Below are 15,041 nucleotides of genomic sequence, written 5' to 3' on the forward strand. Positions count from 1 at the left end.
ATATTCAATTTGATTTTGTTTATACTTTCCAAGACTGTTCAAGACCCATATAGTTTTGCCATTTGTTTTAACTCTGCCAGTTTTTGTAACTAATCGTGTTAGTTTGTTGTGAGAATATTCTATGGCTTCTAGGCATTTCTATTTGAGCGTAAAACTGCACCTCAAACTTTGTGGAACATGCATTTTCTTGCATGAAACACCAAAATATAATAAAATGTCAAGTTTCGGAGTGTCCCACCACTCGCAAGCAAGTGCCATTGGTATTTTTGAAACCGCATGGTCAATTTAGGGGGATGGAGGGTGGGCTAATTCTCGTAGCAGCCCCGTTCCGTCGTGGTATGGTTCAAATTTTCAACACCTGGCGTCCAGACTATCATATAATCTACCAAGCATACAACTACCCCAAATCAGTATCAATAAATAAATGAAACCCAAAACGAACAAAAATTAAATTAGAGTCAAAATTTGAGTCAAACTCAAAACGAGCATAAATTAATGTGAGTAGGGTTCAAAACCCCTATGCTTTCTAAAAGCCAGAATATAATTTGTACTTTACTGAAAAAAAATTCAAATGAGTTTACTGAAAAAAAATGTGCATTGTCAATTTAATATACATATTCTGATATTTATTCCCTAAAATTTTAATTATTTTTTGATTTCTTAAAGTTATAAAAGTGAAAATATTTCAAAGAATTATTTTCAGTAAGGCGGCAATAACGCAGTAGGTTTTTAGTTTCTGCAGTGAGAAGATACTCAGATTCATTTTTGTAGTTATTTTTTATTCGATTCAAATTTGATTTTAATATTTAATTTAAGTTTCACTCTTTTTAAGATTTATCTACTCATTTTTATTAATATATATTGTATGTTTGTTCGCATTGATTGTTTATTTAATTTCTGTTCGTTTTAAATTTCATTTATACTTTAATAGAAAAATATTCGTTTTCGTTTTAAGCTTGATTTTCATATTCAATCTAAGCATTATTCACTTTCAGATCTAATTATTCATTTATATTATCAATTACTGCTTTTTTTTTACCACGATTGTTAGTTTCAGTTCTTTTCGTTTTGGGCTTAATTTATTCTTTCGTAGGAATTACTGGTCGTTATGTTTTTTAATTTTAACAGGTATTTTTATCTGCTGATCTTAGGTTTGAAATTGCGTTTACTTTTCTTTGATAAATTTTTTTTCGGAAAGTTTTTTTTAAATTAATCAATATAAAACGAACAGAGATTAATCAAAAAAGGCTTTTGAACGAAATAAATTTTTCAAAAAAAAGTAAAGAGCTCCATCAAACCAAAACTGAAAAAAAATAGAATCAAATCATCTACAACATAAGTCAGAAATTAACATAAGTCAAACTCAAAACGAGCAGAAATTATTCTGAGAAGGGTTCTAAACCCTATGATTTCTAAGAGCCAGAATATAATTTGTACTCTACTGAAAAAAATTCTTTCAAGTGTTTTCACTTTTATAACTTTAAGAAATCAAAAATAAAACATGATTTTAAGGAATAAATATCAGGATATGTATATTAAACTGACAATGCACATTTTTTCAGTAAATTCATTTGAATTTTTTCAGTAAAGTACAAATTATATTTTGGATCTTAGAAATCACAGGGCTTAGAGCCCTACTCAGATTAATTACTGCTCGTTTTGAGTTTGACTAATTTTAATTTCTGTTTCCTTTGGGTTTCATTTACTTATTTATACTGATTTGTGGTAGTTGTATGTTGGTAGATTATTTGATTCTATTTTTATTCATTTTTGGTTTAATGGAGTTCCTTACTTTTTTTTGAAAAACTTATTTTGTGCAAAAAGTTTTTTTGATTAATTTTAGAAAAGGCTCAGTCTTTTTCCCTGAAAAAGACTATGTCAACATAAAACGAACAGAAATTAATTAAAAAAAAAACTTTTTACACAAAATGAGTTTTTCAAAAGAAAGTAAAGAACTCCATCAAACCAAAAATGAACAGAAATGGAATCAAACAATCTACCAAGCATTCAACTAGCACAAATTATTATCAATAAATAAATGAAACCAAAAACAAACAGAAATTAAAATAAATAACGGAGTCAAATTCAAAACGAGCAGAAATTAATTTGCGTAGTGTTCTAAACCCCCTAGGTCTTCTAGAAAATAGAATATAATTTGTACTTTACTGAAAAATTCTTTTAATTTTTTTCATTTTTATAACTTTAAGAAATCAAAAATTAATTAAGATTTTAAGGAATAAATATCAGCATATGTAAATTAAACTGACAATGCACATTTATTTCAGTAAATTCATTTGATTTTTTTTTCAGTAAAGGACAAATTACAGAACCTCTCCACCCACCAATGAGAAAAAGTGAAGAGCTTCCATCTACTTAAATGGAACATTTGCATTCATACACATATATTAGACATTGATTGTCACGGTAGAGAGAATATATTTTCTCTACTATGGTGACTGTCTAGACTCGGAAAAGAATATTGATAGCAAGAGGAGAAAAACATAACTCTGAAATAAAAAACAAAAACGTATAGTTAAAGAGACTGAAATTCTTATGAGAAAAAATTGTCAGTTTTAGAATATTTAAATATATAAATATGGTTGTTACCGAGTATCGACCATCAGTTTTAGTTGGTAGGAGAATATTCTCTTCAACAAAGTTGTTGTAATAAGCGCTGTTAGATTGAATGGTTTTAATTGTCACCGTAACTCCATCAGGCCCTCTAATTTGAACACGCAATTTAGATCCACCTGTATTAGCGCTTCTTAACCAATAACGAATCCGCATATCGTTTTCCCCATCCAGGTGAAAGGGGACAGATCGGAGGTATGCTGGTAGTGTTTCATCCGTCGTGTCTGTCCGTACCATTTGAATTAGTGTTCTATCGTCTGGAAATAAAAGGCTTAATTATAGATTAATTTTATATCTTTATTTTTATAATTAACAACAGGAATTTCTATAATATTGGGATAAATAAGGTGGAGCTTTTTGTGTGAAGCTATCATTAAATGGGTGTCACATTTGCCATTTAATTAACTAAATAATGCAAAAATCGAGAAAAAGATAGGTTGACAGTTTTTACTATTATGTAACTATCGCCTGGTTGAAAAGATGTTCATTACGTTACAGTTACCCCCCCCCCTCCCCCCGAATAATTTGGAGAAAAAATTATTACATAGCCATGCCCAATGGCTCTTTAAATGTAGGCCCTTCTTGCTCCGCCCCCTCTCCAATAAAAATACTGGAGCTATGCATCTGGGTAAGGATGATGAATTAAACATCCATTCGGTATGGTAGTAACTTAAGAGTGACTGCTCTATTCTAACTGAAAAGCTGTGATGAGACGATGCTAAAATTTTCCCGAATCTGATATGGATTCCGTTTCCAACTCATAGCCCCGATTTTGGTACGACTCAATATTCGGATCCGTTGCTGAATTGACTGTGCTAAGATTCCACTGAAATTATATTAATATATTTATCAAAACTCAATGGGGGGGGGCTGATGGGTTTTAAAGGGATTTATGTATTTAACTTACAGGTGTTTGCACAAATCGAATTTAACACTACGTACTTAATTTTTTATGCGGTTAAGTGACGTCCCGCTAAGTTTTACCTTTCACACTTGAACAAGTTCTTCCACAGTCAATAACGTGAAAATTCAAAAAACTATCATTGTTGTCACTAACATCATCACAATTATCATAAGCACACTACTCAAAAATTAGAAATGCGGAATGGAGATTCAAGTTCTGATTAAGCGTGAACGGCTTTCCAAGAAAAGCTTACAATTTTATTTTCAGGATGTGCTTATCAGAATTTTATTACCTCCCCAACCCCCCCCCCCCTCTCTGGATACCACCTTAAAAGAATACCGTTCTACTTTAAATAAAAAATAATTAACTTATTGGCATCCCTGCATTCAAAAAAGAAATCGAGGTGTTATCATTTAAATATGATAACTCCCTACCCCTCCCCTCTGGATACCACAATGATAGGATACCGTCTCTGCTTTAAATTAAAAAAATAACTAACTTTTTGGGATTCCTGCTTTCAATTAAAAAAAATTCGAGATATTATCATTTAAATGAAATACCTCCCCGCCCCCCCTCAGGATACCACCTTGATCGGATACCGTCTCAGCTTTACATTAAAAAATATTTTACTTAATAATTAACTAGGTATTATTAATAATGCCTAGGTATAATAATTAACTAGGTATAATTAACTAATATTTGCCTCTCAATTACTTGGACTATCTGTTTTGGCCTTTCGCTGTGTACAATTAGCCATGTCTTGATGCAACCTATGCAACCCACTGCAAAATAGTTAATAACTTCAATTTAAAACCAACGGACTCGGTTCAAACAAACACGTGAAATAACGTTAAGCAGCTTAGTGCTCCTTGAAAAAAATGAGGGTATGAGTAAAGGGGTACAAAGACAACAACAAAAATGTCAAAATTATTCATATATACATCAAATTATTGGAGCCAAATTAGGCCAGTAGCCTATGAGAAATTGAAAAATACCCAAGACAATGAACAAGTTCCAATGGGGCCCTGGGTCTATCAACATATTTTAATGGTTTCCCAGGGAATTTGATATCATTTCTTCCGTATCATTTCTTCCCTGGGTCTATCAAAATATTTCAATGGTTTCCCAGGGAATTTGATATCATTTTCTTCCGTCTCCACTTTTAATGAAAAAAATAATTATCTTTTTGGCATCCCTGCTTCTAATTAAAAAAAAATGAGGTATTATCATTTAAATCGTTCGGTCGATCCGGCGCCGGGATCTAATTACATTGCGTTCAGGTACTTCAAACTTTTCTTTTCTCTGAAAATACTGACCAGAATGCCGCGAACATAGATTGCAGCTATTGATGACCCTATGATAAACAATATGTGCCATGTTTTGTTCTTTACTGGGTTTCAGCCATCTCTACAGTCATGATACCGATGAAAATTACATAATCCCTATTTTATGTTTCAGTTAACATGGGCTAGATGTCGTTCTTTACTATCACTATAGGGTGATGTCGTCTCTTACTAGGTTGCTAGCAACGCTGCAACCCGGATCTTTAGTATAAACGAACCTTAAACAATCAAGTAGCTAACTAAGTCCAATGTATGCAATAGTTTGTTATTCCAATGATCGTCTTATGATCTTATTCTAATGATCGTAATGTAAAAGTTTATACTAACTATCACATTGCTCTTTTTAGAAACCCGGGTTACGAACAGGAAAAAGCCTATGGATTTTTTTTAAGTTGGAATAGTAAGACAAGATGCTTAGTAGGGCACCATACCCTAGATAATCAACATTTCAAAAGATACCTGCATTATCTTATTTTTAGTCACTATGCGCTGTAGTTTTCTCTTTACTAGGTTTCAGCTCTATCCGTTGAAACTTACATAGTCCCAAATTATAATGAACTATGTCGATCCATTATGTATTTCTTATGTTATCTTGTTGAAAAATAACTGCGTATAAATATTGCATTCTCTTATTACTTCATAGGGGAACATGGGGTGGAACGGGGTATGCGAATTTTGGATGACAAGGAAGATGCTGCGCCAAGCGGCAATAGCTAAAACTACTCCAGCTCGGTACAGCTGAACTGCGGCATCCATGTTGGTTTAGTTTCCATTCTTTTGATGAAAGAACCAATTGTCGTCTAGTTATTTGCTGTTGGATTGCAACTTTTATTGATTTTCTAATCAAGGTAAGGTTAACACGCTCTTTTGCATTACATTTGTAGCTAATCATACTTGTAATACGTTCAATGGGCTTTGTTTTATTCACCTTATTGTTTCTTTACTTGAAGTTTTGCGTGGCCATAATCCCCAAATAATAAGGCGTGTTCTTGGGGCGGAATAGGGAAGTACCCCAGTCCATCCCGCACTATTTTAGTCTGACCAGTCGTTAAAATTTGGTCGTTAACTTTTCTTAATTTATTTTCAGATGGTCCATGTGTATAAGAGAAAGACAAACAGACAATCCTGGTCTACTGAGGCGATGAACAATGCTGTTGAAGCGGTAATTTCTGGTCGATGTGGCTGCCTGAATGCTTCTAATGATTTTGACGTTCCCCAAACAACTCTTGAAATATACTTTTAGAAAAAAAGAAAATTCTGAGTATCTGATTGATAAAACTGCAGGGAAATTTCAAACCGTTTGTACCCAAGAACAGAAACTTGAGCTTGTGAAGTACTTAAAAATTATGGAGGCACGGTTATTTGGTCTGACGATGAAGGACTTACGTACTTTAGTTTACCAATTAGCTCAAAGAAATGGTATAGCTCATAGATTTCAAAATGAAATAGCTGGTCAAGACTGAGTCAACTGATTTTTTAAGAGAAATCCTACTCTGTCTGTTCGTAAGCCAGAGTCAAAATCTGGTGCAAGAGGTATGGGATTTAATAGAGTGGCTGTGGATAGTTTTTTTTTCGCTACTCTTTCAATTGGTAGATAAGCACTAACTTACAGCGTTGCAGATATTAAATTGTGATGAAACTGGTATTTCAGTGAACCCTAAGAACCATTCAAAAATCATTACTTGTAAGGTTAAACGACAAGTTGGTGCAATAACTTCCGCAGAAAGGGGGGAGACCGTAACTTGCCTTATTTGCATGTCTCCAAGTGGATCATACATGCCCCCGATGTTAGTTTTTCCGAGGAAGAAAATGCAGAAGGAGTTTGAGCTGGGACTACCTCCAGGGAGTTGGGCTGAGGTTCACAGCACTGGATGGATGACCGATCAGCTATTCTTAGCATGGTTTAAAAAATTTGTAGTATTTTTTAAGGCATCAAAGGACTTTCCGGTTCTTCTCATATTAGACGGACATTCCACCCCCACCAAGAACCTAGAGGTCGTAGACTACGCAAGAGATAATGACGTTTCGTTGCTCTGTTTACCCCCCCCCCCCATTGTTCTCACAAGTTACAACCGCTTGATGTGTCTTTCATGAAGCCTTTGAGCCTTCGCTACGCTGACGATCTTCGAAAGTGGCTCCGTTTAAACCAAGGGAAATTCGTGACGCTGTTTCAAATTTCAACACTCTTCGGATCAGCATTTATCCAAAGCGCCTCTATGAATACTGCAAATAAGGGGTTTAAAGCAACAGGAATTTGGCCACCTAACCCAGCCATATTCTCTGATTCAGATTTAACACCAGCTGACGCTACTGACATCAAACAAGCTGAACCTTCAACCCAAAAAGTGATTGAGGAACCTCCAACGACAGAGAAAGAACAAGTGGGAAAATCTTCGTCTGGCTCATCTGTTGATAAAGAAAATCCCCTCACTTGTAGTGAAAGGGGTGAAGATGTTAAAGTTTCTAGCCCTACCGTTGGTGTTAATGGCACCCCAGCTAAGAAGGTTCAATTTAATATGGATGACAAGGCTACTCCTGGATGCTTTTGGATGAAAACTGACATGAATGACTCTCCAACTGCATTTATTGTTTCACCTGAAAATTTAATTCCTATTCCAAAAGTCAGAGGAAGTGCAAAAAGGACGAATTGAAGGAGGGGGAAGACTGCAGTTATAACTGATTCACCATACAAAAGTGAGTTAGAGGATGCTATAAAAGCAAAAAAAGAAAAGGAGATTGTTAAGACAAAAAGAGCACTGAAGATACTTTTTAAGAAAGAAAACAAAACGGAAACTTTAAAAACAAAGGGAAAATGCCTGAAAAAGAGTGAAAAAGTGCCAAGAAAAAAAAAACACGAAGATAAAGAAACAACCTGAAACTTACGGCAGTGATTCCGACAAGTTTTTTGACTGTGAATGTTTATATTGTTGCTAGTTTTACTCAAAGTCAACTGAGGGTTGGGTTGCCTATTCCATATGTAAAAAATGGGCTCACAATTTCTGTGCAGGAACTAATAGCGAGGACGATGAAGCTATCCTTGTATGTGAATTTTGTACTTCAGAATGAGATTCATTTCATGAAAGAATATGTTTAAACTAGTTTTGTTGGCTTAAGCAAAATGGAAAAAAAGCCAAATTATAGTTTTATTTTTATTAATCAGTGTAATTAATTAATTTAATTAATCATAATCAGATTAATTCGATGAAAGAATATGTTTAAAATAGAGTCATAATCGCAAGATTATGACTCAGTAAACAGATGACTAAGTAAACAGATTTACTTAGTTAGATACACTTTGACTTTTGACTATTTTTATATTTTAATTAAATAAATAATAATTGTGACTTTTTTACTTTTTTTTACAGATGACTAAGTAAACAGATGACTAAGTAAACAGATTTACTTAGTTAGATACACTTTTTTAACTACCACCCTGTTCTGCCGCGGATACGGGGTAAAACGGAGTATTTGACTTTTTTTATATTTTAATTAAATAAATAATAATTGTGTTCACTTCTTACAATATGAGTGTGAAACTTTGTTTACAACAATACAAGGTACTTTTATGAAATTTAGTAGCCTTTTATATTGACTCATTCTAATTAATAAAAATCATTTTAAACTTAGTACCCCGTTCCGCCCCTGTGTTCCCCTGTATGGTTACTACCTGCGATTATGACGTAATTCATCAAGATTGGCCATAAGAATGCAGTTTCTAATGAAAAAATCGATTATATTTAAAATTTAAAACAGATAATTACCAACGGCACTAGATCTATTAATTTCCATTAAAATGAGCTATTGAACAACTCTCAACGATGTTCCAGTGCCAAGTTATCTGTGGAAGAAAATAAAGAAAAAAGAAAAAAAAAGATGCCGTTTAGGCAGAATGCTGTAGTAGCAGCCACTTTTCTTGATTTTCAAGCAAATATATTTCCCTTGCTGTTCAAGTGAAGGGACAGAAAGTATCCTATACAAGAGTTTTAAACAAGGCGGTTCTAATGGTGTACTCTTTGTTTTGATCTGACTCTATTTTAAGGAGTTATGGGTTATTATATTTCTTAACATTGGACGTGATCGTCTCTTACTAGGTGACTAGCTACCACTGCAACCCGGATATACAACTAATAGTCGATCAGACACAAATTCTTTTAAATAATTTATTTGACACGGACTTTAGGATATCCTTCGGCTGAGGTACATAAGAGACAAAACTTAAGAAAATTATGACTTATTATATTCAAAACTTCCTGACCAGGAAACAGCTAAAAGGAAGAAGTGCGTCCAATCCTTTTATGGGTGGTGATTAATCAGCAGGTTTCCAAAATGGCTGTTATTTTTGATCAATGTGATGATGAAGCATAATAGTGTCACGTTTCCCCAAAAGTGCCACTTTAAAAAAATCTCAAAAGTGGCACGAAAAAGTCACCCGTTCAACCCTGTGAATTAGCCAGGCTTGTTCGTTACTTTTACGTATTTATTGCATCAATATCTACAAAGAAACCAGTTTCCTGTGAACCAGTTTCCTGTAGCTACTGACACTTGCCAATTATATAAAATAAGATTAAAATGGCCTTACCTGTATCTCTTTAGCAACCAATTATAATTTAAAACCTGCAATTCTATTTCTTTAATACGAAAATGAATAGGAAAGAATAAAACGGTTTTGTGCTTGAGCTTTATTAGCCTTTTCCATTGTCCAAAAGGGAAGGATCTTCACTGTTAATACAAGTATGACGTTACTGGTCTAAGACTAGCCACCCCAACAATTAAAAAGGGGCTTTAGAAGCAGAAGTAAAGTTTAAAATATATTAGCTAGACCCCTTATTGCTTCGGGTATACCTATCACTGCTATTATAATATTGGGAAAACAAACACTAATTTCATATTTTAAGCGGGCTATTTTAAATCCGTTCTTATTCGATCGATGGAACAATTATAGAATTAATGTATCCGAAAGAAGCACAAGAGTCTCAAACTTGATGATGAAAGTGGTGAACACAATGAGGCTGAAAAAAGCGGGCAAATTGTAGGCTTGCCGCAGTGGTATTTCTTCGGAAGGAAGCAAACTAGGTTTTTGAAAAAAGTACGTGCACGCATAGCATCATACTTCAAGTTTTATTTATCATACCGGTCCATTGAAATGTTTTTACTTTTTTCAATTGGATTTTTTTTGTTAATTTCAAACGACAGAACAAATAGAGGTTGAATTATTGGGATAAAATTTATCAAAATACATTGTGAGACACCTTATTGTGGATATTAAATTTTAATTAGGTTTGTGCTTTTAAAAGACTACGCTTTATTTTCTGTTATTTTTAGCAAAACATCCAAATATTTATAAAACTTTACAAATAGCGGCTTCAGTTGCAATTAGCCTAGAGTCCAAGTGCAAGGGTTTGAGCAGCTGTGGTTATCTGGCCGTACTTATTGCCAAAGGGGTAAGCGAGAGAAAACACTCTTCGACAGAAGCGCAGGAGAGAAAAAAGGTTGAAGATTCCAGTCCTAGAAATAAATTAGCTGTAAGTTTTCTTACAGCTTACATCCTTAGCTGTCCTTTCTTCCTTAGCTGTAAGTTTTCTTGTTATGTTTCAAACCGAAGGTCCCAGTTTCCACCAAAATCGAATTATAGGATTAGCTCAGCGCACATACTATTCATACAGAAAAAAATATATTCTAAACATTCAATTATAGTTGATCGTTTGGAATATAATCTTTCATGTATTACTTACCGATAGGAGGTAACGGGTATCCAGAATAATGTTCCTTACTCCAGGCTGGAAAATAGATGCTAGGTGCGTCGTCATACCACACAGAGGTAGGGAACTCGCCAAATTCTTCATATACATCACCTTTCACCAAGCTAAGGCAAAAAGTTAATAATAAAATTTTTTCCATAATATCTGTCACTAGTACAATACTGCAGTTTTTTGGGAACTAAAAGAGTGCTCATACTTTTTCCCGATTACAGAGTTCTAATCTCTATTCTGGAGTAAGTTAATCCCCACTTGATATTACCAGCAAATAGAACGGGGATTAGCATGATATTAGAGTAATAAATTCCAATGCTGTTTTTTCTTAGTATTGATTAGGCAAGAATTTCGAAAGCGTCAGTTTTCAATCACAATCAAATTATGTAGACTTATCCTATTAAATTCAGAGATTTGTAACGGTTGAACGTCCGAAACATGGCAATGAACTCTGAAGTCCGAAAAAACGATGCATGTCAATAATTATAGAAAAAACTCATTTCTCTCTCTCTCTCTCCTCTGTCTGTCTGCCTCTCTCTCTCTTCTCTCTCTCTCTCCCCCTCTGTCTGTCTCTCTCTCTCTTTCTCTCTCTCTCCCCCTTTCTCCTTCTCTCTCTCTCTCCCTCTGTCTCTCTCTCTCTCTCTCTCTCTCTCTCTGTCTCTCTCTCTCTCTGTGTGTCTCTCTCTCTGTCTCTGTCTGTGTCTCTGTCTGTCTGTCTGTCTGTGCGTCTGTCTGTCTGTCTGTCTGTCTCTATCTCTCTATCTCTCTTTCTCTCTCTGTCTCTCTCTCTCTCTCTCTCTCTCTCTCTCTCTCTCGCTCTCCCTCTCTCTCTCTCTCTCTCCTCTCTCTCCTCTCTCTCTCTCTCTCTCTCTCTCTCTCTCTCTCTCTCTCTCCCTCTCTCTCTCTCTCTCTCTCTCTCTCTCTCTCTCTCTCTCTCTCTCTCTCTCTCTCTCTCTCTCTCTCTCTCTCTCTCTCTCTCTCTCTCTCTCTCTCTCTCTCTCTATTTCTCTCTCTCTAAGAATATAAAGAATATATGAATGTGCATTGACAGTTTAATATGCATATATTGATAATTATTAATTAAAATGTTAATATTATTTAATTCATTAAAGTTATAAAAGCAAAAACATTTATATGTTTTTCAGTGAAGTGGAAATTATGTTCTGGCCTTGAGAAGGCATAGGGGTTGTGAGCCCTATTCATGTTAATTTCTGCTTGTTTTGAGTTTGACTCGGTTATTTATTGTAGTTTCTGTTCGTTTTGGGTTGCATTTTTTTTTATCGATGGTGATTTGTTGTCGTTCGCTTGGTAGATTGTTTGTTTTTATTTCTGTTCATTCTTGGTTTAATGGATCTCTTTACTTTTCTTTGAAAAACTTATTTTTTGGAAAAACTTTTATTTAATTAATTTCTGCTTGTTTTATATTGACATAGTCTTTTCAGGGAAAAAGAAAATAATAGTTTAAATCTTTTCGTTTTTAAGACTTTATAGTTTGGCCTGCTATTTATATCCTGGAGAAAATTTTTCAATAATTTTTAACAACATACACCCTTTTAAGAATCTGGACACAAATAGTAGTGTTTAATTCAGTTTCATACCTCCTATAGTTGACCTGAAATAGAAAAGTTGATAGCATTCGCCAAAAAATCTTTTTACTTTCTTTGATAGCTTGGATACATTTTTCGCTATTTTAAATTGGTTAAATTTTAACAGCAGAAGTAGCCCCGAAAGTTTGAACATAATACCCTCATTCGTTCTTGGGATACTGCTGAGATGCCTTATTAGGAATTAGCGTTAACACAGTGCATTTTGATTTAATCTTAAGGAAACATATAGTATTTAAAAATAATGGGCAAATGGGAGGGTGGACGTGGGAGGGGGATTAGTTGCCGTCCAATCACTTTCAGCTATTAAAAATGGCACTAGCCCTTTCTATTTTCAACCGAATGAGCCCTTTTCAAAGTTTCTACAACAACTGCTTCGATACAAAATGCCCTGGTCTAAAAAAAAAAAACAATAATACATTGTACCCGCATCGCTCTTTACTATAAAAATGTCAGGCCTTCCAATCACTTTCGACTACTAAAACGGTCATTAGCCCGTTTAATTTTCAATCGAATGAGCCCTTTTTGAGTTTCTACGTCAACGCTTTCTATAAACACCTTATATACCCCCAGGGCAGTGGCTTCGTTGGGGATGGGAAGGAGGGTAAGTTGCCCCCGCCCCCAACAATGTAGAGAAAAATATTATACATCCCATGCCCTTTGACTATCCAAATATGGACCCCTCTTGCCCTCCCCCATAAAAGTGCTCGAGATTCGCCCCTGTCCCAGGGCATACATTACAACCCCTGCATTACAACCATTTCGCCCCTGGGGAAATGGTGGGCCTGGAAGGGGTGTTAGCTGCCTTCCAATCACTTTCGAATATTAAAAAGGGCACTAGCCCTTCCAATTTCCAATTGAATCAGTCCTTTTCGAAGTTTCTACGACAACTCCTTCGACACGAAGTGCCCTGGCATAAAAAAATTCTATACGAAGTTCCCCAGAGGAATGGTGAGCGTGAGAAGGTGGTTAGTTACCCTCAAATTACTTTCGACTATTAAATAGGGCACTAGCATTTTGAATTTCCAATCGATTGAGCCCTTTTTCAAGTTTTTACAACAACACTTTCTATAAAAACTTTATCTGCCCCCTGGGCATAACTTACAACCCTTGTCCCGAAGACTGCGGGGGAATGTCCAGCTCAAAGATATAATTTTGGACCTTTCAACTGCGATGAAAAAAATCTAAAAATTTTGACTGGATGTGTTTGGGGAAATGGTGGGCGTGGAAGGAGGGTTAGCTAACCTCCAATCACTTTCGACTATTAAAAAGGGCACTAGCCATTTTAATTTCCAATCAAATGAGCCCTTTTTGAAGTTTCTACGACAAAACTTTCTATAAAAAACTTATATTCCCCCACGGCATAACTAACAACCCTTGCCCTGAGGTGGGGTGTTGATTTTCTAAGACCTAATTTCCAGAACTTCTAGCTACGTTGGACAAAATGGCTATCTTAAAATTTTGATTGGATATGTTTGGGGAAAATGTGGGTGTGAGAGGGGGGGGGTAGTTGCCCTACAATCACTTTGAACTATTAAGAAGGCCACTAGTCCTTTGAATTTCCAATTAAATGAGCCTTTTTTGAAGCTTTTACAACAACGCTTTCTATAAACACCTTATATACCCCCAGGGCAGTGGCTTCGTTTGGGATGGGAAGGGGGGTAAGTTGCCCCCGCCCCCAATAATGTAGAGAAAAATATTATACATCCCATGCCCTTTGACTATCCAGATATGGACCCCTCTTGCCCTCCCCCATAAAAGTGCTCGAGATTCGCCCCTGTCCCAGGGCATACATTACAACCCCTGCCTGAGGGCTGTGAGGGGGTTGTCATCCTCAGATACCTAGTTTCCAGGACTTTCAACTACGTTGAACCAAATGTCTATCTCAAAATTTTGATTGGATGCGATTGGGGAAATGGCGGGTGTGAGAGGGATGTTAGTTATCTTCCAATCACTTTCGACTATTATAAAGGGCAGGAACCCTTCTAATTTCCTATCGAAAGAGCCCTTTTTGAAGGTTCTATAACATCGCTATCTATAAAAACTATATATGCCCCCGGGATATAACTTACCACCCTTGCCCTGAAGACTCTGAAGAGGTTATCATCCTCAAAGACCAAATTTCTAAAACTTATAACTACGTTGAACAAAATGGCTATCTAAAAATGTTGATTGGATGTGTTTGGGGAAAAGGTTGGCGTGAGAGGGGGGTTAGTTGTACTCCAATTACTTTCTACTATTAAAAAGGGCTCTAGCCCTTTGAATTTCCAATCGAATGAGCTTTTTTTCAAGTTTTTACGACAAAGCTCCCAATAAAAACCTTATATGCCCCCAGGGAATAACTTACAACCCTTACCCTGAGGGCTCTGGGGGGAGTGTCATTCTCAAAGATTTACTTTCCGGACCTTTCAAATATGTTGCACAAAATGGCTGTCTCAAAGTTTTGAATGGATGTGTTTGGATAAATGGTGAGCGTGGAAGGGGTAATAGTTACCTTCCAATCAATTTTGAATATTAAAAAGGACACTAGCCATTTCAATTTCTCTTCAAATGAGCCCTTTTTGAAGTTTCTGCGACAATACTTTCTATAAAAACCTTATATGCCCCCAGGGCATAACTTAAAACCCTTGCCCTGAGAGCTGGGGGGGCGGTATGGTCATCCTCAAGGACCTAATTTCCAGAAAATTCAACTACGTTGAACAAAATGGCTCTCTCAAACTTTTGATTGGATGTGTTTGGGGAAAAAGTGGGCTTGAGAGGGGAGTTAGTTGCCCTCCAATAACTTTTGACTTTTAAAAAGGGCACTAGC

At 35.6% G+C, this 15,041-nt stretch overlaps 1 protein-coding gene across 1 annotated transcript in view; it reads right to left on the minus strand.

Annotated features, from left to right (window-relative positions):
- The window catches only part of LOC148951640 (uncharacterized), a 90,070-nt gene extending 79,270 nt beyond the window's left edge, over positions 1-10,800 (minus strand). Inside the window, exons 1-2 of the mRNA XM_089091239.1 lie at positions 10,611-10,800; positions 2,608-2,888 (exon numbers count right to left, since the gene is read on the minus strand). Of these exons, the coding sequence (XP_088947365.1) occupies positions 2,608-2,888; positions 10,611-10,776 (447 nt within the window). The 5' untranslated portion in view covers positions 10,777-10,800. The remainder of the gene's footprint in view (positions 1-2,607; positions 2,889-10,610) is intronic.
- Between the last annotated feature and the right edge of the window lie 4,241 nt (positions 10,801-15,041).

Source organism: Artemia sp. Qi Xiang Cuo, chromosome 6, assembly GCF_049724085.1.
Source record: "Artemia sp. Qi Xiang Cuo chromosome 6, ASM4972408v1, whole genome shotgun sequence".
NCBI classification, from domain to species: domain Eukaryota; kingdom Metazoa; phylum Arthropoda; class Branchiopoda; order Anostraca; family Artemiidae; genus Artemia; species Artemia sp. Qi Xiang Cuo.